At 35.6% G+C, this 22,427-nt stretch overlaps 1 protein-coding gene across 5 annotated transcripts in view; it reads right to left on the bottom strand.

Moving 5' to 3' along the window:
- Nucleotides 1–22,427, bottom strand: part of TRAPPC10 (trafficking protein particle complex subunit 10) — a 105,022-nt gene that overhangs the window by 20,956 nt on the left and 61,639 nt on the right. For 4 of the 5 annotated variants that reach the window (XM_020995901.2, XM_020995897.2, XM_020995898.2 and 1 more), the window contains exons 9-19: nucleotides 21,808–21,922; nucleotides 20,303–20,379; nucleotides 18,989–19,080; nucleotides 14,392–14,532; nucleotides 13,915–14,027; nucleotides 11,278–11,792; nucleotides 8,975–9,116; nucleotides 5,905–6,063; nucleotides 4,775–5,004; nucleotides 2,765–2,865; nucleotides 92–218 (exon numbers count right to left, since the gene is read on the bottom strand). In XM_020995901.2, coding sequence (XP_020851560.1) covers nucleotides 92–218; nucleotides 2,765–2,865; nucleotides 4,775–5,004; nucleotides 5,905–6,063; nucleotides 8,975–9,116; nucleotides 11,278–11,792; nucleotides 13,915–14,027; nucleotides 14,392–14,532; nucleotides 18,989–19,080; nucleotides 20,303–20,379; nucleotides 21,808–21,922 — 1,812 coding nt within the window. The remainder of the gene's footprint in view (nucleotides 1–91; nucleotides 219–2,764; nucleotides 2,866–4,774; nucleotides 5,005–5,904; nucleotides 6,064–8,974; nucleotides 9,117–11,277; nucleotides 11,793–13,914; nucleotides 14,028–14,391; nucleotides 14,533–18,988; nucleotides 19,081–20,302; nucleotides 20,380–21,807; nucleotides 21,923–22,427) is intronic. The other variant, XM_078146534.1, reaches the window with a different exon arrangement.

Here is a 22,427-nt window from a genome sequence, read left to right as displayed (position 1 = left end):
ATTGCAAACTTAGACCCTACACTTTACAAGCTTCAGCTTCACCCCGGTTATTTGGCTGAGAAAGAAAAGCAGAGTTTGAGAAAAATTTTACCTGCTGGCACTTAGCGTTTAATGGAACTAGTTGCAGCTCTGGGCTATTACCAGTATCTATAAGGTTACTATCTGACAGCTGGAAGCCAAGTTCTGACAAATTCTGGACACAAACTTGAATATATTTCCTGAAACAGAAAAGAAAAAAAAAATGAACAAAAAGGAAAATTAAAATTTCCACATAGTTTAATAATTTTCCTTCTGTCTCGCTAAAAGGAACTAATCTAAGAATCAAGTAATAACAACATGTCATATTTATATAGGATTTACAAAATGCTCTGAGGTAAGATAGCAATGGTGAAAAAAATATAATTCAGCCCTATATGCATTTATTTTGTTGATTCCTAATATAGAACTATGCCAGTAAGAGCCAATTTTTCTAAACAAGCTATTCTGATGTCTTCTAAAACAGAACATGAAATATTCTCCCCATCTCCCTGCTTCTTCCATCACACCAACTCAATTTGTATTATCATGCCAAACCTCACAAGTCAGTGTTAATAAGTATTCCAATGAACTATATTGGAAGGAAAACAGAAGTAGAATCTCTTCAAATTTTAAGGATTCACTGAGGAACTCAGATTTCAATTTAATTTCAAAATGAACAAAACATTTATTACAGAGCACTCTGTTAGGCACTAGGCAGAGATAAACGGTTTAGCTAAAACCTAGTGCTGACCTCAAAGAGCTTATAGTACATATCATGGGCTAAAATAACCACATAGCTAGCTATAATCCATAATATTTACAATGAGAGGGTTATAAGACAAAGTGCTCACATGAGGTCTGTGAAAGAAAGTAATTTTCAACTTGCAGATTAGGGAAGACTTCTGGGAGGTGGCTGCATTTGATTTGGGTTTAGAGGAAGAATAAGAATTCGAAAGGTGAAGACAGGGAGAGAGGGCATTACAGGCAAAGAGAATGACTTGAACAAAAACAGGAGACAGAGAGTAGCCCATTTTAGGTTGGAATGGAGGATAGAGTATATGGAGGGCAATAATATGGGAAAAGGCTAGAAAGGTAGGGTGATGGCAATTATATATAATAAGCAAGAACTATGAAAGGTAAGTAAGAGTACAGAAAAATTTCAGTATTTCTTTTAGAACGGTTAGTATCAAGGTCTATTCTATGGAATTAACAACTTAGTTCTCTAGTCTTTGAAGATGATTTTTAAAAAAAGTTTCTATTTCATGAGAAGTAACTTGATGTAACAGAAGGAACATTCAGTTTGAAGTTAGAAGACCTGGATCTGAACTGTGGCTTTACACTAATTGTGTGACACCTTAGACAAATCACTCCACCCTTCTGGCCTTCAGGGTCCTTTAAGCTCTAATTCAAATGAGCATAATAGGGTTCACCATGGAGCAAAAAAATGATCCTCTAATTCAGGTTCCTACAAGTAACTAGGTATGTGTAGTTTATTTTTTTTCATGTAAAATCAAAGTACACATCTGGGCCTAAAAAGAACATAATGTGGCCTTCACACATTGCACAGATGTGAGCACCTATCATTCACATTTGTATTACAAAGGCTAAAAAAAAAAACCACAAGAAAATGTTAATAGGTTGGCCTTATTTGACAGATTTTACATTTGAGAAAAAATTTTTGGTCCTCTCATGTAACACAAGATGCAAAGTCCTGATTTTTAGATAATCTGTGTGTCAGCTGGAGAGATCTGGGACCTCTTCATTAGCTGATAAGGCATGGTTTTAACAGCCTCAGTTGATTCAGTTCATAAAATCTTTCAGGAAGAGCACACAGAAATGTGATATCTTTTTTTTTTTTTTAAACAGTTCATTACTCTTACCTGAGTTTTTTGGAACTAGAAACACCTATCATTACTACTTTTCCAAAACATGAACAAAAAAAGTACAGAAGTATGACAAATATAAGGTGATTGTTTGGAATTAAAAACTGAATGATGGAATTTTGCCTGAAATAAACATTTGACACATCTAGAATATTATGATGTTCAGTTCTGAGCACCACGTTTTAAGAAAGACATTTAAAAATGAATGTGTCCAGAAGATGGTGGCCATGTTGGTAAAGGCTGGAGTAGAAGAAAGAATTGAGAATCGGGGTACAGATTCAAACCCCTGGTTTAATTACTTACTACCATGAATGAGTTACTTTACCTTTGTGAGCCTCAGTTTCCTCATTTGGGGGGGGGAAGGAAAGGGGGATTGGACCAGATGACCTCTGAGGTACCTTTTACTTCTAAATCTCTGAGCCTATGATTTTTTGTTTCAGATTTCATGGAAGTTTTATTTTACTTTGGAATTTAGTTATTTTTTTCCTCAAGAAACAAGGTAAAACGAAAGGATTTTGTGAATGAAAAACATCTATACTAAAAGCTTTCAAGCAACTGTTGAACTTAAAATGCAAAGAAGCCAAAATACCTTTTGAAATAAACAAAAATACTGGCTAAGAACTACTTTCCAAATCACTTCCTACACACATAATGAAACCTAATATCCTCTGGTATCTTCCTCAACAATTTCAAAGATGATTAAGATTCTATAAAGTTGTTCTTCTTTTATCTATGGTCATTTGAAAAAAAGAAAAAGAAGGCCCCATTCCTCCCCTCCCTCTTCCCTACAGTTATGCCTGGAAAAACAGTGTCTCCACTTCAGACATTTTGGGAAAAGAAATAAATCATTAATATTTAATTACCGTTTTCCGGCTGACAGCAAAGAATGGGTGGCCTTAAAAGGTATATTGAATGTTAATGCAATAATAGTGGAGTAAATTGACCATGGACAATCAATAGACACCTAAAAGGGGAAAAAATTACATTCATGGTACTCATGTGACTTTAAAAAACACCACCCCTATTCTCCAACCCCACTTATTTTTCATGACTGCAAATATCATCCTTCTGAATGATGGATAAAATCAAGCAAACAAAGCCACCAAAAAAGGAGCCCACAGTCAGATTCATATACAAGTAAAATACATAATGAAATTTGCCAAAACAGTCTTTAAGTGTCACCAATGAGAATCTGTTGTCATCACCAAGTAGCAGCAAGGTCTCCTACCATTACACAAAAATATGGATTAGTGGTTGTTGATACTTGGGTTTGTGGAAAATATTTATTTTTGTCATCACCAGTGGATAGAGTAACCATGGCTAGAGACTTATGTTTATGTATGGCCAAAGAAAGGAACCTTGCTGCTACTACTATTAGGTGAATACAGCAGCCTATTAGCAACCACTGCTTATGAATACATAATACAAAAATAAATTTTTAAAAAATAAGCAGCAGATGACAATCAGAAATCATTCTGTTAGGCTGGGTCCAAAGCACACCAAATCAATCTGAAAATTAGTTTGTCATCCAACTGTTGAGTCGACGTGACACCAAACAGCCACACTGACTGAACCTACCAATTATTTTGGAATCTTGGGGCAAACAGACTACATATGTAAGCTCAAACCTTATTTTTCGAAGTGAAGGTGAGGTCTAAGAGATATGAAAAAGGGGAAGATCTCCTTTAGCCACATTTCCTTGAAGTAATAGAAATCTATTCAGGGAGAAAATTATTCAGCTGACTACATTTGGTCTGAGATAATTATATATGTATGCAATGTAACAGTATGTAAAATGCATATTTTTAAAAAAATCATAATTCTTAACTTTTTCTTCTATTGTTTTGCTGTTCAGTGTTGGCATTGCTCCAAAGAACCACTGCCTGAAAATAGCATATTTATATGAATATGGGCAATTCTAGAACAAAAACTATACCCTAGAAAAGGGCTAACTGAAAGAAAAAAAACGTATATGTACACCCTAACAATTACCACTAATTTACAGGCTGAACTCATTGATGATATCTGGCATGTATTCAGATCTAGAAACTTCAAACTTGGACTTTGTTAAGAAGACTCTACATTAAATCAAACATCATTCACAATTTCAGGAATTACACAAGATCATATATCTAAGGCTGGAAGAGACCTCAGAGGCCATTATCTAATCTAACCCTCTCATTTTACTGATGAAGAAATTGAGGCCCAGGGAGGTTAAGTGACTTGCCTAAGGTCATACAGGTAGTGTCAGAGGCCAGATTTGAACCTAAGTTGTCTGACTCCTGAGTCAGTGATCAAATGTGCTTGATCAAAAAGTTACTAATAAGTAGCAAGGAAAAATTATGTGCTGATGTAAATTCTCTCACCAACTTTGAATTTTCAGTAGACAAAATCAGAACATACCAGGTAGTATCGGCCTGTCATTTTAATATACTAACTAGCAAGGTCACTGTCATGAAAATTACTTGAAAGTGATAGTGCCAGATAGGCATCAATTGCGTCCCTAACCAAACCCCCCAGAATCCTATGTAACTGTTATTCTTCTTGTAGAACTGCTTCCATCCCTAAATCTGTGCTCATTTTGTCTTTTTTTTTTCTTTGTAAGTGGGCTTTCATGTAGCCCCTTAACCAAAGGCTGGAGAGTAACAGAAATAAGTGGAAAAACTCATTCGATGTTGATGGAATTAATAAATCCTCTATATCTTTGACTTCTGTTGAAGTAGTCTTTCAGATTTTGGGTACTTAAGCAATTTAACTGCTTAATGGGAATGTTAAGCAGAAATTACTATCATTTTCATTTCTAATACTTTCAAGATTGTAACATGTTTAAATATAAAAGAAAATGATAAAAAAAAACCCACCCCACATCTTACTTTTTGGTCTAGAGTAACCATGCAGTTACCAGCTTTCTGTTTCTCTTTATTTTTCCTATGAGGGTCTTTATTCCCTAGCTTGTCACTTTCCCCTGAAGTTGTTGGAGCAGAAGGTAAAGAAAGAACCTCCAATTCAAACTCAATCATGTGGTATGCAGGAGCCATCGGCAAACTGACACTGGTGACCTTCTCTGAGGACTGAATCATGAGTGATGCTTCTGAAGATTTTTCTAAAAATGACACAAAATGCAGTTTCAGAATTATTCCTCTGCCTTCATTTTTTCTTTTTCATATTATTAGACAATGCAATAGGGATACAAAGTCATGTTCATGATAACCTCTATTATTAGGGGAGGCCAAGTCTACATAGGAGGATTAAGGGAAAACTGCAAATGGAGGTAGGAGGATGAGACAGCCAAAAGGCAAACACCACTTAAAAAAACAAACAGATGGCACGGACAAGAAATTAGCCATGAAATGGGGAGCACATCACCTCCCTGTCTCAGGCATCAGTTTCCATCATGCCATGATAGAGTCAAGAGAACCAAATGAGAATGTCTGAGAGATTGTGAAGTCTAAAGGTGCTACATAATCATAAAAGGGCATTATTAGTTTTCCCAACTTTAATAAGGAAACGTGGCATGTAGGAAAGAATTTTTAAGGTGCCCACTTAGCCCTTGAGCAGCACTTGCAGTGATTTCCTATTTCAACCACCGTTCTGCTCCAACATAATTATACGCTATCAGCAAACAGCAAATTAATGCCTTTCTTCTTCTCCCCATCAATTCCCTTTAAAGTATATAATAACTAGAGATCTTTTCAGTACATTTACTTTGTAAGCCTATGTCCACAGATAGCACTGGCTATAAAGGCTGATTTTGTAACTCCTTTCATATGTATTTTTTGGTGTTATCTAAGCAAAAAAAAAAATGCCGTACCTTTCCTGTGTATGGAATGTATCTATCTTATAAATTCTGCAGTACAAGATCTTAATTCATAATCATTTGATGGGAATGAGAAGATAAAATAATATTACATCTCAACTAACAACTAGAATATAGTTGTGCAAGTGGAAATACTGTACTTTCACTACATCATGCTGGTCTATGTTGTGGCTGTTCAATGCTTACCTCTGGTGTTAGAATAGATTATTGCTCTATTTTCTGCATGGAACAGAATAAGCATAGCATCTGCATTACTAAGCTGTAGACTGTCCCCATTTTTTATTGTATAATAGCCAGTAGTGACAGTAAATTTGACTTTTTGAGGAATACCAGCTAAAAGGCTGTCTGGAAAGGAAAAAAAACACAAAACAAAATCCAATTATTATATTGGTTTGACTTTAATCTGTCCCTAAAGGCCATGTGTTTAAAATGAGATTTCTATGAAAGAGTATATGCTGGATAACAATGCTGATTATTTGCTATACTAGCTTTTATGCAAAACAGATCTGAAGAGAAAAATAACACCTAGTTTTATTTCTAGATTAAAACATAAGCAAATTAGCAAGTATTAATTTCATAAGTAGCAATACATTTATTCACATAATCCCCCTGCCCTCAAGATCTCTGTGAAAGGGAGAAAGGAAGAAGATGGCAGTCAATGAATATAAATAAGCATCTCACCGATGGAAAAACATCAGCTGCTCACGGGTAGGCCGAGCTAATATAATGACAATTCTACCTAGATTAATTTACTTATTCAGTTCTATACCAATCAAACTACCAAAAAATTATGTTATAGAGCTAGAAAATCTAATACCAAGATTCATTTGGAAGAACAGAAGGCCCAGAATATCAAGGGAACTAACGAAAAGAAATGCTAAGGAAGGTGGCCTAGCCGTTCCAGATCTTAAATTGTATTATAAAGCAGCAATCATCAAAACTACTTAGTACTAGCTAAGAAACTAGCTAAGAAAGAGGCACTAGTTAGGTACACAAGACACAGTGGTCAATGACTATAGTAATCTACTGTTTGATAAACCCAAAGACCCCAGCTTCTGGGATAAGAACTCACTATTTGACAAAAACAATAGTGGGAACTTTGTTTGAAAGCTCTCATAATTACAGGCAGTTCTTGTTTTACATAAGTGGGCAGTTCCACAGGCCTCTATATAAAGTGATTTTTATGTAATGTGAATATGCTAGAGGACATGGGCAAGGGAGGGAGGGAGGCAAAAAGGGGGCTTTGGGCACATGTGGACGCATGGAGCTGGCACATGGTTCAAGGACACGTGGGACCTGGGGACAAAGAAGTCAGAGCAGGAGGAAGAACACCTGAGGGCCTGACTTGAACTAAGAGGAAGAAAATGTGAGGGGCAGACATGTGGGGTCTGGACACAGACAAAGACAAGACAGGATAGATGACAGGCGGGGCAAAGGACAGACACATAGTACCCAAGTGTGGATGAATGGGGAAAAGGTGTTCTCCCTCAATGCTGATGGTCTCAAACTGAGCTCACAAGCTTCCTGTTGTTCTACTTTCACTTAGAGGTTTTCTTTTCTTCTTTTTTTTTTTTAAGAGGATTTTTCTTTTTATTGATGGGGACAGGGGGGTGGAAGGACATGGAACATAGAGCTGAGGGGCAGGAGCAGAGAGAACACAGTATTGTATAGTAAAGTTAACATTTCTTTTTTTTGGAAAGCAGATTTCTTTATGTAAAGTCAAATTTGTATAATGTGAATTTATATAAAGTGAAAATTGTCTGTATTAATATACCAAATAAGGCATAAAAGAGGGAAACACCTTTGCCATGGTGTTTTTCACTGTCAATTAGAATTGTCCAGCATAGAGTCCAAATGGATCCCTTTAAATGGTTTAAAAAAAAAAAGCCTCCCCAAAACAGGCTGAATTGCATTGGCAAGCTGTATATACAGTGTTGTTAATGATACCAAACTTTCTGAAACAATGTCACATCTTTTTAACATCAATACTTTTTCAATGATATCTGTATGACATCATATAAATGATACTGCTACAAATTATGGAATGCCACAATCTCCAAAGAATAAAAATAGTGTATTATTCAAAGGGCAACTGAGAGATGTATGGCAGGAACACGTCATAGCATCTTACCAATGACAAATCATATTTAAGGAGCAATATAAATTAGGACCACAAAGGGAGATGGTTTGGTTATACAGAAGATGAGAAATAAATAGCTTGAACATGGCAATAATAAACACACAATGACATGACATAGAAGGTTACCGGTATTTTGTGTGTAATCCCTTTGGAGGATTTATGGGATGTCATAGGATGAAAAAGTATTGATGGATTACAATTTGTATCACTGAAGGAAATGTTATCACATGGATGAGATCACAGAAGTAAACATTACAGTTCCCATTCTAATCTGAACAAATGGCCCATCCATTCATGAGAACTGATTACATTTCCACGACATTTTAGCTTTTTAAAATTAAAAACTTTTCTAATTTTTCATTAGTTGGTGTTACTAACTCTGAATTAAGCAAACTTCTTAGTCAAGTTTTTATATGTATATATGTGTGCATACATAGCTATATATGTGTATACATATAAACATATGCATATATATACATCTATCCATCCATCCATCCATCCATCCATCCATCCATCCATCCATCCATCCATGTATCCATCTATCACCAAAGACCAGTCAAATGTCAATAAATGTACAGGGAAGGACAATGAACAAATAAGCAAATAACTTCTCTTTTTTCGCTTAAATATTTATTAAGTGAGTTGATACAACTCGTTCAATTATAGATACACCTATATGTACATTTCAATTAAAGAGCTCCAGCTATATCTACAACACAATCACTAACAGAGATAAGGAAATAATTTAAGCATTTTCACTGTAAAGAAGTAGAATCCACAAATTTGTTTACTGTCTTTGGCTATAATAGGCATATCAACATGTAGGCAAGTAATTATACCTGCATGTATATCATGCACACATACACAGATACAGTTTTTATCAATCATTGACATTTATAGGAAATGCAGTTCAGCAAGATAGGAAAGACATTAGGTTTTCTGGTCAGCCTATGCTTCAAACTGCTCAGCTATACTGTCAAAAGCAGAGGCAAAAGAAAAAAACCAGGAAACTCTGAAGATCAAAACAAACAATTTTTAGGCTTATTCTATAATCTTTCCCCCCTTCTTTCACTTCATCTCCATACTAAAAATGATTAGATATCTAAGTATTCTTACCAGTCAATGGTTCCACTTTTAGTTGAGGGTCCTGAGAGTAGACATCATACTGTACTATGGGGTAAATATGAGGAAGAACAAATTGCACTTGGCCTACTGAGGTGCACATCTGCCTGAGAGTATATGTTCCAGGTTCTTTAGCCTAAAATAGAAATGATGCATGACTTGAGAAGCTGTAATAATTTCTAAATTATGATCTTTATAATTTATGTGTGTGTGTGTGTGTGTGTGTGTGTGTGTGTGTGTGCATGCATTCACAAATACATATATGTACACATATACACATACAGATTCTGAGTTGGAAGGTGGCCCAGAAGTCGTCTAGTCCAACCCATTCCTGAACAAGAATCTCTGGATAATGTACCTCTTAAGTAGTCATGTAGCTTATTCTTAAAGGACTTGAAAGCAGAGGGAACTTACTGAGGCAGCCTATATATTCTGGAACATTAGGATGTTTTTCCTTATATAGAGCCTCAATCTGTCCCTCTGCAACTTCTCATTACTTGTGATTCTGTCCTTTGGGATCAAGTAGAATAAGAATAATCCTTCTCCCATGTGACAGCCTTCCAAATGCTTGAAAGCAATTATGTTCCATGCAAAATCTTCTCTTCTACAGGCAAATTCTATTTTCTCGAATAATCACTGGATCATAGATTTAGAGCTCTAAGGTACCAGAGTCCAACTCTCCTACTTTACAGACGAGGAAGCTGAGTACCAAAGAGGTTAAATGACCTTCCCAAGGTCACATAGGTATCAAGTGGCACAGCCAGAATTTTTGGATATTAGCCCCTTTATCAGCCTATTTGCCCTCTTAAACAAGAGCACTTATGCAGGCAAGCATTTAGATAGTGCTTTTTAGTTCATAAAATACATTCTTCAAAACAACTCTGTAAAGTAGGGGTATTATTTTAATTCCTTTTACAGTTTAAGAAATTGAGGCTCATTAGCTTAAAAGATTAAATGATGGATATGAGCACATGACTAATAAATGCTGATCCAAAACTGGAACCCCAGTATTCTGACTCCAACTCTAATGCTCCGTGGTGCCTGAAAACTCCCCTAGGTTTAAGGTAAGTTGAACAGATTTTACTCTGCATTCAGATTTTAAGGTTCCAGGAGTTATGTTTTTAATGTAAGAAAATCCATGATGGATTTGTTCTAGGAGAGTATACAGAAACATTCAAGACGTACTTTAAAATTGGAAAACAAATTGAGACTCAATAAACAAATATTTTTCCTCTCTTTTTGACAGTCTGGCTAATTGTATGTATATTGAAGATATGCTACACAAAAGAGGAAATTTATATACACATGAGTCATAGGAGTATACGTGTGTACAACATCTGGTGAGTAGTAGGTGATCAATGAATGTTCACTGATTGATTTCTGAATGGTTTCTCTGACAACTAATTTGGGTGTTTTTCTGGTAACTGTGTTACCAAAACACTGATTTCTCCCTTTTAGAAAATATAACATCATACTGTTTTTGGATTTCACCTAAGTGTTATATCATATATTAAATAAAGAGAAATTTAAATTTTGTTTTTAAAAATTTAATAACATTTTTGGGATAACTGGAAGACCTCTTAAGGAACAGCAAAAGCAGGGCTGGACAATCCTGAGTGGCTGCATGGTGCAATGAAAGAATATGAGAGCTAGAGCTGGAGGAATGGTTTTCAATATTCAGACTCTGCCACCTGACACTTATGAAATGATTGCCCTGGATCTACATTTTCCCAACTGTAAAATGAAAGGAATGGGCCTCTAGAATACCTTCCAACTTAAAATTTAAATCCAGTTCTAAAACTCACAATTTATGTGCACATACATACAAATAATCTCCACATAATTCTTGACTCACATACATCACTACATTGCAATACTACTGGTAACTAAGACAGTCATCAAAATCTCCAATCTGGTTAATAAATAATACAAATCTTTTAGGATAAATGCCAATTATCAATAGTATGATCTAAAAGGACAAAACCGAAATGCCAGCAGCATTAGCCCTTTATTTCTGAATTGGATCTGTGTTAGTGTAGGGAACTTTCAATGAGGAAACTACTTCTATCAATGTAGATCCACACCTGCTCTGCCGGGGATAATCCTGGAGAGTTACTTAGGGCATGGAAAAGTTAAATAATCTGCCCAGAGCCAAAGAGTCAGTCTGTGTCAGGAACAGGACTGAATCCAGGTCTTCCTAATTCCCAAGGTGAGCTACTTTTTCCATTAGGCCATGCTGCCTCTCAACAGCCTTGTATTAGTAGCATTAAATTCAACTTACCAATTTTAAAACATACCTGAGTTTTGAATATTATTTTATTGACCCCTGGGTCCAGAGTGACATTGCTACATTTTAATATGTGTGCCCCATCCTCTAGAGTCACACCTGAAGGAATTTCCAGAGAGGAGCTGCTTTCTTGCCTTCGTAGTAGCATGTGAACATTTTTACAAATGATCCCTGTCGTGTTCAAGGAGTTATCTGAGGGGCTCCTCTCATACATCTCATATAATTCCAGGGCAGGTGAATTACTTCTGGAGAAAGGAACACTTGAATTCTCATTTGGAAAACTGATAATGCCATTGGATGTCTTGTGCTTGGTAAGCCACTCAGCAGTCTTACGGTAGCTATTTTTCTCAATGCTGAAGTGAACACTGATGGCAATCTGTTCTACTTGGACTGAGACAGGCATTTGGCTTAACAAGGTAATTTCAATAGACAAAGTTCCTCCCACGTGGACAAGAGCATTTGAAGGATCAAAGTGAAGATGTTTTAGTTGTGCGAAGGAATGCATAGACAGTATTACTTTGAGACCTGCAAATTATATATCAAAAAAAGTGGTTTTTAGAGACAGTGATAAAGTAGTCTTTGTCGAAGCTAGAGACCCTGAAGTCAAAGCGATACTCTCAATAAACTAAGTTTAGATCCCAACCCAACCTCATATTCCAAAATGTATGAAGGAAAGTATTATTTTTGTCTTTGTATCCCTAGCACCTAACAAAGTTCTTGGTAGACAGTGAGTACTTAATAAATGCTCATTGATTATTGAAAGCTGAATGGAAGTATAGTATCAGCTACTTGAGATCACATACTTGGAAGACAACATGGCTTCTGAGCTATCCTCTGCCAAATGTAACATAAATACAGATTAACTAATCCTCTTCGCTTAAATTTATTCATAAACAAACTCCCATCTTGGTTTCAGCAATGATTGCATGTGTGTTCCTCAAGTTTCAAGAAGCTAAACTGCTTCTCCATGGTCTTTTTCCCACTTAAAACACTGAGTCTCATTTTTATGACTGCCTGATTTCATGACGAAAATTCCAGTTATATGGATTCAAAAGGCATTTTATATTTCAAGCGCTTTACAACCTTGCCTCCTCCTATCCTTCTGGTCTCCTTATGTCAAATTTTCTTCCACATACTCTATGATCTAGCAATAACAGCCTTCTTTGCTGCTCCTTGCACCCAACACTCCATCTCCATGTCATTTCACTGGCAGTCCTCCATGCCTGCCATGCTATCACTCCTCACCTCTGCATACTGGCTTCCTTTAAGACTTAGCTCAAAAATTCCCTCCTGAACAAGGCCTTTCCCAGTCCCCCCAATACTAGTGTATTCCCTTTAAGATTACCTTCCATCTACTCTGTATATAACTTTGTGTATAACATAAATTTATGTAGTCACTTACATGTTTGTGTCCCCCATTAGAATGTGAACTCCTAAAGGAAAAGAACATGTCTTTGCCTTTCTTTGTATCCCCAGTACTTAGTACAGTTCCTATCCTATTTATTAGTAAATACTTCAACCCAACTGCAAAGAACAAAATCGCATTCTCACAAGAGAATTATAATTAAACAAAGAGTATACAGACTATACTGTATAGCTAATATAACCAATGACTAAGAACTCTGCTTATCTCATTGAAGCTGTTAACCAAAAGTCATGATGCCACAAGATACTGATAGTGGGGCAGGTAGGCGGTGCAGTGAATAGAGCACTGGCCTTGGAGTCAGGAGGATCTGAGTTCAAATCCAGCCCCAGACACTTGACACTAGCGAGCGACTCTGGGCAAGTCACTTAACCCTGACTGCCTCGCAAAAAACACAAAACAAAAAAACAAGATATAGGTAGTAATGTGAATTATTATAAGAGAAAGGAACATGCATATGGGAACTCCTTATACCAAGAAGCCTGCCCCACAGAAGATGCCTTGGATATTAATGGGGTACAGGAAAAAGGGGAGGTCTCGAGTAGAGGGCAATCCCCTCCCAAATGGGAGTGACAAGGGAGAAGGAAGGGAGTAGTAGGGGAGGGGAAATGAGAAGGAGCAGGAGGGGTTAGTAACACTGGATCATGGAGGAAGGATGTTCTGCTTATCTGAAAGGGTCTCAGCTGCACAAATGATTTATCAGTCTGGGTTAGGCTGGCTGGAGCCAGGACCGTAGCTGACTTGGCACTGAGCATTTAACAGAGTTCAGTTGCAAAATATCACTGTGAAGGTAGTTCAAGGAGGCTTCATCTCTAGAAAATAGGGCAACTCAAGAAAACAAGTTCAGGGGGCCCCTTCACAAAGCATACATTAAAAGAAACAGAAAAATTTCAGAGCAAACTGTGGTATTTTCAGAATTTCATCCCAGTAAGATCTGAACAAACAACAGGTTAAATTATCACGCAAATCAGGACTCAAGAAATAAGATCATTAATTAACAAGAAATAGAGCAGGATTCCACTATATTACTCAGAAGGAGGCAGTGAAGTGGAGATAGCAGTAGATTAGAAATCAGAGGACTTCATTTCAAATTCTATCCCTGCCACTTAATTTCTTTAGAAGCTGGGACAAATCATTAAACTTTCATTTGAAGGAGGTAATTTTCCATTTAAAAGATTTTAAAATGCATTACCAGCTGAATTTTACAATTTAATCTGGCCTTACCTGGACTTTCTTTTTGCTGGTTGGCAAAGTTGAGTATTTCTTGGCAAAAATGTTTACGTTCATCTTCTGTTAAGTGACTATCACTGGCTAAAAGGCTGCTTGTCTGAAGGTAGCTGAAAATAGAGCTAAGGAGAATGAAAAGGAGTCCACAGCTATTTTTAAGAATAGTGTTAAAGTATAAATCTGTTTTCTGAATGCTCTGGCATTCATTAAAGTCTAGCCAAAGGTAAGTTATTTCAAGAGCCCATTCTTTACAAAAACAAAACATGAATTCAAATAAAAGATAAATATATTTAAAAGCATTTCCTCCAAAAAAGTATCAGTAGAAAAATAATAAGGATATTAGTCTCATTATCACCAAAAAGCATTGATTCAGTACCTGTGTACATCATTATTTTAAGAGAAAGCCATCATGTGTATTATATAAATACAATCTTATACTACAGAAATAGACAAACTAGTTTTATTAAAGGATACTTTTCAATTTGTCCAAGATGTTTTTGACATTCTGCTAACTGCTTTCTTGTATGTGTGATAGGCAATGCCCAACCCTCAGCCACGTAATTCTTTAATGCATTTTGAAGGTAGACCTCTGCTTTTTGGGGAGACTTTTTCCTCCTTGCAAAGCAAGCAGACAAGAAGTTTAAATATAGTTTTAGCAAAAACAAGTTTGAAAACTCAATTTAAGAACTTCCTCTATCCTTTTCACTCCATATACACCCGTGTCTTTACTTCTTCCCTGAACTGAAGCGGTACAGCATGTATAAACAGTTAATTTGTCCAGAATCCAAGGTTGGGGCATTATGGGTTCAAAAATGATAATAATCCAACTTACACGTGTAAATCATTTTTTAACTGTCAAAAATTTCACATTCATTATCCCACAATAAGCCAGTGAAATAGATAAGACAATAAAGGCCTTCTTATCTTCAACTGACTGATATGGAAAATAAAGCTCAGATTGTTTAAATTAAATTATTTGTCTAAAATTAAATAGGGGTAGAGCCAGGCTCATAATACATATTTTTCTACTTCTAATTCAGTCTTCTTTCCACTATTCCTGATAGACCCCTCATGTGAAGGTGGGGAAAATATCAACCAAGGGGACAAAGTTCAGCAAATAGTAGTTTCCAAATGCCAAAGGAACAATTTCCAGATGTTTTCACATAAAGGTGAGGAATCAGAAGGCAGCACATACCAGGTATCAGCATGCCTAGTCTTAATTTAAACTTAAAATATTGCTCAACCAAAAACCAACCTGGATTTAAAGTGAAACTCTACAAAGTGTGCCAGAAGTGAAGTGGTTCTTGGCTTTTTCTGTAGCACTGGGCTTTCTATAGAAGGTTGAGAATGGGCAGACTTGAAAGTGAGTTGGTTTCCCCTCACTGGAGATCTTTAAAACAAGACCAGATAACCACTCGCCAGGAAATTCTAGTTTGGGCTATGAATTGGACTAGAAAGGCTCTCAGGTCACTTCTAACATTGAGATTTTGTGATCGATAACTTCAAAGGACAAAGAACAGGCTCAGCTAAAGTACGTAACATTCTAGCTGTTTTGGGCAAGTGGCAAAGTCTCAGTTTTGTAATTGCATCAAATAATGAGAAAATGTTCCTAACCTAGGTAATTTTGACAAAGTTTCTCAAATCATCTTTAACTTTTGTCTTTTTCTGTGTGCTAAGTACCAATATCCGCTATGTAAACAGTATCCTGAAAGGGAACCAGTACATTGATGCTCATTATTTGTAGTAGGAATGGAATATTTTATCCTTTTTAACTAGAACTTTCAACGGGAGCTAAGTTCTTGAACAACATTTTAAAGGCACTTCTTCCTGACTCTACTAATTACTTATTCACTGTGTAACATGATCCAGGCAGCAAAATACAGGACAGGACAGTCAGGAGACCTAGGACCTAGTCCCAGCTCTGACACAAACCACTTTGTTAACTTGGGAAAGTTAAAATTTCTAAGCTTCAGTTTCCTTGTCCATAAAATAAAGGAGACTAGATTATTTCTAGTATTTTGCTAGCTCTAAAATTCTGTTTTAGTCTGGTCATACCAGTTATGAAACATACACTCTGAAAGTAAATGATTTTGGTATTGGATTAAAATGTCCATACCACTTGATTCTGGGATATATAGTCTAGAGCTAAATTCCAAGAAGGTCAGTGACAAAAAGAAATGCCCTATATACAAGGTGTCCCAAATGTCTTAGTACAGTTCTAAGCTTTAACCTTTAACAGCTTAAAATTGCACTAAAACATTTGGGACACTATACATGAAAATATTTATAGTAGCACTTTTTGTAGCAACAAAGAACTGAAAACGAAGTAAATGCCAATCTATTAGAGAATGGCAAACAAGTCATGGTTCATGAATGTAATGGAATATCATTAATGTGCTAGAAGAAATAACGAACATTAAGAATAATGAGAAGCATATACTGATTTATGTGAATTGATGTAAAAAGAACCCGGAAAACAATATACCCAATGATTATAATAATGTAAATAGTAATAACAAGAACAAAACAATTGAAACTGAATTCTGCTAAATTATAATGAAGCTAAGTTTAGCCCCAAAAGAAGAGATATCAGATGGCATCTCCCTTGCTTCTTTGTAGATATATGAGATAATGGGTGAATGAGTTATTTGAAGTTATAATTATGCCAAATAAGGTAATTGGTTCTAGCCCGGTGAAAATACGCCATGCAACTTTCAGGAGATTCATTACTCACTTTAACTAAGATCTACCTGTACTGGAAATTTTACAAGGCTTTCTTGATATGCTGGTTAGTTTTGCTCTATTGGTTTTTTTCTTCTTCTTCTATTCATTGTTATGAGGAATTGTATTCTCTGAGGGGATAGTGGGTAGCGAAGATACACTGGAAATTATGATATTTAAAAAAATCTCAATAAAATTTTATTTTTTTAAAAAATAAATGCCAGATTTACTCTTGTATTTCATGCATGCATAAATTACCTAAATAGGCATTTTAAAGGAAACCAAGAAATTGTTTTTCCTATATGATCAACTTGTCTTGAAAAAAGTAAAGGTTTTGAGTAGCCTACAAGCCTTTGGCCTTTTACATTTCAGTTTTCTTTGCCTCTTTATTTTTCAACTTAAATCATATTTTCCAACATACTTTTCACTGTCTTTCCCTATGGCCACTGAGTCACCAAGTATTAAAGTATACTGTGCCTTGTTTTGTAGAACGTTATTAACAATTCTTTGTAGCATTTTCCACTTTATCCTCTGAGATAGATTGTTAGGACATAAGCTGCAGTCATGTTTGTGGGGGTCTTTTTTTGCCTATGTTGATTGTGAATGCTGCAAAGCAAGTTTACTAGGCATCCCATGAAATGATGTTTTTTACTGGATACATTATGAACCCCCCTCTGCAAACTCCTCTGCTTCTTTCCTCAAGGAGAAACTGTGAAACATTTTTCCATTTAGCTGCAACTTTCTTGTCTTCCAGTCACCATAAAAATCTTAATGGTGATATATTTCAATTCTTTTGAATAATGAATAGGGTAATCACTGGACAAAAAAATCTTACGTTTAAAGTATTCATTGATAAGTGAATGTTTATAGACTGTCTAGAAACCATGAGATTCTTAGCTCCCAGCACCCTTTGCTTTCTTTTCAGTCATTCTACCATGGTTACCATGGAAGTGGGATGGAAATGCATAAGACTGAGAGCCATTTGCATTTCTTTTGCTTGGCTCAAGAGTCGCCATGACGAAATAATTGATCAGCTAGGGGGTGATGAGCTTCTTTGTAGTAAGTTGGACCACAGACACCAAACTGAATCTGTCTCAGGACCGCAGCTGAAACCTTTCTAGCTTAGCAAGACCCATCAGTTAACCCTCGTCTGGTAGAACCTTTGAGAACCCAGAGTCATGTCTACCCCATAAGATCAGAGGAGGACTCTGTGGAAGGAAAAGAGGGAAAATGCAAACATGGGGTTAAATAAAATGAAAGTAAGTAACCTCTCTCTTTTTTGCATAAGTGGAAGACTATGGGTGTGAAGTATTGTGTATTTTGTCAGAAATGGATGATGTGTTGGTTATTTTGCTAAATGCTGTTTTGCTCTTTTTTAGTCTTTGTTAAAATGGCTGGATCACTAGATATGGAAGGGAGGGATGGAAATGGAGGCAATATAAAACCAAAGGGTATCAATAAAAAAAGGTAAATATTAAAAAATAAGCCAAAACAATAGCTACTTGCAAGATGACTGGGAGACTCAACTCACTTTCTAATCTCTTTGTGTTGCTTTGCACATATTTCTTTCTTTTCTTCTCCTCCTATATCCTCTTCATTGGTAGTTCAATATACTTCTAAACTCTGAAGGAAAGCTACAGTACTACCCTGGTTCTTCTGCTCAAGAATCAAAAGTACTTAGCCCCCAAACCTGAAATAACATACTTATCTCTTGCTCTTTCAGGAATATAAAAGGCTTCCAGTCTTGATATATTTTTTCTTTCTAAGCAGTACTTTACAGGAACCACAATTATAAGTGATCATATGTTTTTCTAAGTAAGAACCTCAAAGAGAAGTTAAGGTTGCTTAAGGTTATGAGGACCAGAGGTTTACATAAACTACCCCAATTCCTGTTCTATGGTCAAAATGGTACTGAGGAAAAAAAAAAAGAAGGAAATTTTACAGTTTATTACAACAATCCTCTTTCTTCAAAGAACATTAAATGGATAAGTTAATAAAACAACTTTTTTTTTAAAAAATAAAAGATTGTTAAATTATTTTCATACTAAGTCTTATGCTAAATATTTTGCATCTTAAGCCTGCAACCTTTCCACACTTAAATCCTGTAGTTTTCCTGACTTGAAAACTGACCATCTACTTATAACATGTATCAATTTCACTTCCACACAATACTTTGGATTGCCAACTGTGAGACCACATTTTTTATATGACTTTTTTTGCCTAGTGTGGTGTCGTTAAAAAATCCTAAACTGTGAATAAATTTACAAACATATTTATACAACATTATGTATGATCGTATATGCCCAAGTACTGTCAAAAATGGGGGGAAAAAAGGATAAAAATGAATTACATATAAAACTCTGCCAAATCTTTTCCAACGAGCTTGGCTGATCGAATTCTTCCAATACTTGTATACATTTCAATGGTAGCATGAGATAGATCCTGTGTAAAAGGCAAAAAAAGAAACAACCCACAATTATTTAAATTGTTTTGCTATTTTACATTTATTATGTTTCTTTTTTTTTTTAAATTTTTTTTTTTTAGGCAATTGGGGTTAAGTGACTTGCCTAGGGTCACACAGCTAGTGTCAAGTGTTTCATCTGAGTCCACATTTGAACTCAGGTCCTCCTGACTTCAGGGCCAGTGCTCTATCCACTGTGTCATCTAGATGCCCCACTATTTTACATATACATAGCACTTCATATTTTTATAAAGGTTTCTACATATGTATTCCTTTAAGTTGTACTACTTTGTGTAATGGGATTCTCAGTGATTTTCTTTTATAGTTGTCACTGCTCAATAGGAATAAGAAAAAAATTTACATTTTTATGTAAACTGCTGAGTTGCCAAAGAAACAAAACTAAAAATGATTTTGGGTTTTCTTGCCATTTTATGCATATGAATTTACTCATAATTTAATCAGACTTTTTTAATTTAAGAGAAAATTTCAAAACAGTAAAAAGGAGATCATATTCTCTCTCTCTCTCTCTCTTTTTTTGGTTTTAGGCAATTGGGGTTAAGTGACTTGCCCAGGGTCAAACAGCTAGTAAGTGTCAAGTATTTGGTTTGAGGCCAGATTTGAACTCAGATCCTCCTGTCTTCAGGGCCGGCACTCTATCCACTGCGCCACCTAGCTGCCCTAGAGATCATATTCTCAATAACCACATGGATTAACTCATATAAAATATCCTGAAAAAGTTATGCTAAGAGTTTAGCTATGCTAAAAGTTGGTCTATATGCCTAACCAGCCTAAGTCTCTTCTTTAGGTAACATCACTATAAGAAATTCCAGCAAAAATGCCACAGTGTTTTTCATTAATTTATAATAATTTTTATTAGGGCCAAATTATTTCATTTTAGTATGCAAAGTCACATAGCATCTATTCACACTATTACCAATCTATGCCATGTGCAAATATATTTAATGCAGTTAAAAATGTTTAGAGCTGTGTCTAGGGAGATCATGGCATCTTAGATACTTATGAAAAGACATATGAACAATCCATGTGTTTTCTTCCCAACTCTTTAGGGCACCACGAAGCAGCTGTTGATCACTTAATCATCTATAATTCAAATGCCACATCACACACCTCTGTAGGTATATATTAGTGCTCTGAGAGATTACTTCTCTCCATCACAAAGATTTACACACATCTAATACTTACTAAGTAATGTTTCTCAAAAGCTTCTACCGATGACAAGGCCTCCTTGAGTTTCTTATATGGACTCTGTGCAGTTTTGGCTTAAACAAAAAGAAACAACCACTTACTCATCTTCAGTATTTATGTCCATCTGCATCTATGTTTACCCCAAACTAAGCAATGAGGAAACGAAACTTAAAATCCTTCAGGTTTCAGATAGCCTTAAAACTAGGAGCTAAATTAAGGCATCAATTTTAACCAGATAACTTAATGATACTATAGCAATTTCAAGGAATATTTTAGCAGCACACTGAAAACTGAAGTATAATGTTACTGATACTCACTTCCAATTAAAATATTAAAGATACAATCTAAGTCATTCACGTGGTGCTGTATTTCCAGCAATACAATAACGATCTGATTCAGGATGCTTAACAGTATTATAATAACTCTAGTATCTTAAAAGTAGCTAAGTATATGGGACAATTACATACACATGTTTTCCCAATCAGGGCAAAATTTCGTCCTGTCATTAGATAATGTACAATAGATATCTTAATTATTAGCTATACTTGCTGATACCTAACATGTTTACTGATTATCAATGCAAAGTACAAAACTTAAGTATTTGACTGCTACTATTAATAGTATTAGACCAGATCCTATTAAAATAATATGTTTTCCTTTCTAAAGGACTTGAGGTAGCTTTGGGTGAGTGGGGGTGGTGGGATAAGGGAGAGAATGAAGGGAATGCAAAGATTTGATGATCTGTGGTTTCATCACTATATGTATGTAACTTTGTGTGTAGAAACTCCCTGCACCAAATGCAAATCAGCAACTTATCTGTAATTAGCAGTCTCAGAGAACTGCCTAGAGCACTAAGAAGTAACTTGCCCACAGTTACAAAGAGATATCACAGGTAGGACTTAATCCCTGTAGTCCTCCTGACTTGAAAGTTGGCCCTCTATTCCAGGATGGCATGCTTACTAAATTACAATTAAGGGAAATATAATGTTATTTCTGAGAATTAAGTACCATAAGATAGAGCAAATTTTAGGTTACTAGGTACTTTTATTGCATTGTGGCATGAAGTGCTAAACAATACCCTGCCAGCTACTAAAAAAAACTCCCTCTAAAACATAATGGTACCTAATCCTTGGATTATAACACAATTATATGAGTTGTTCAATGATGTATTAGGGATAGCTTATCTGTATTTCAGAAAAAAAGGGTAATGACATTAAAGTATTTAAAATTTATATACAGGATGTAAAAGATTCACAGCAGTTGATGTGGCTCCAAAACAACTAAAAAAAATCACTCCACGTTCTCTCATAATATTGTTAATGATAATGTAACAGTAATTTTTAAACCTATGCAGTAAGCTGAAAAGAAAAACTTCTTGCACTGCTTCAAAGTATGCTTTCAGCAATTAGATTTAACATGACAGATTATGTCTCAAAACTGGCTCTTAATCATTTTTTATTAGTTTTCAATGTACTCCTCTATAGATACATTTCCACAAGTACCTGTTTCTGGCCGTTCAGCTCCCAAACCTGCCAAAAGATCAACTGTCCTATTAAGATCCTCTGAATTGGGTCCATTTTCTGACACAAGTCCACAGAGATATCCCAAGGATTTTAGCTGTTGAGGAAAACTCACATTGTAAACTTATATTTCAAGATATTATTAAAAGTACAGAGATTAATAATTTTAATGTAAAAATCTATGCAATTAGTTATAATTTATAAAGTATATTGATATATCATTCTATAATAGAGTCCTGCAAGGAAGGCTAATGATGGAAATGAAAGAGATAATGCTAGAAATTCTGTAGTCACCAAACATCATCCTCTGAGGACTTCTTAGACAACTGAAAAGTAAAAAAATAGCTCAGAATATTAATAAGACTATGCAAAGAGACAGAAAGCCATTAGTTATTTCTGTAGTACACCTTTCTGCAAGGCTATCTTACATTTCCAATACCTTCATAGCAATGATACCATTCTTTAAGATGTAGTTTCATACAGAGCACCTGTGGTAATAATTCTATCAATTATAGGCACTTATAATTAATTTTACCTACATAATTCCCTAAACACTTGCTCCTCCTCCCCTTCTGCCTCAAGTCCCATTCCCTCCGCCCCTT

The sequence above is a fragment of the Phascolarctos cinereus genome, unplaced genomic scaffold, assembly GCF_003287225.1.
Source record: "Phascolarctos cinereus isolate Bilbo 61053 unplaced genomic scaffold, phaCin_HiC Scaffold_726;HRSCAF=1367, whole genome shotgun sequence".
Classification (NCBI taxonomy): Eukaryota; Metazoa; Chordata; class Mammalia; order Diprotodontia; family Phascolarctidae; genus Phascolarctos; species Phascolarctos cinereus.
Note: the sequence above shows the minus strand (reverse complement) of the source record. Positions and strands in the feature narration are given on the sequence as shown.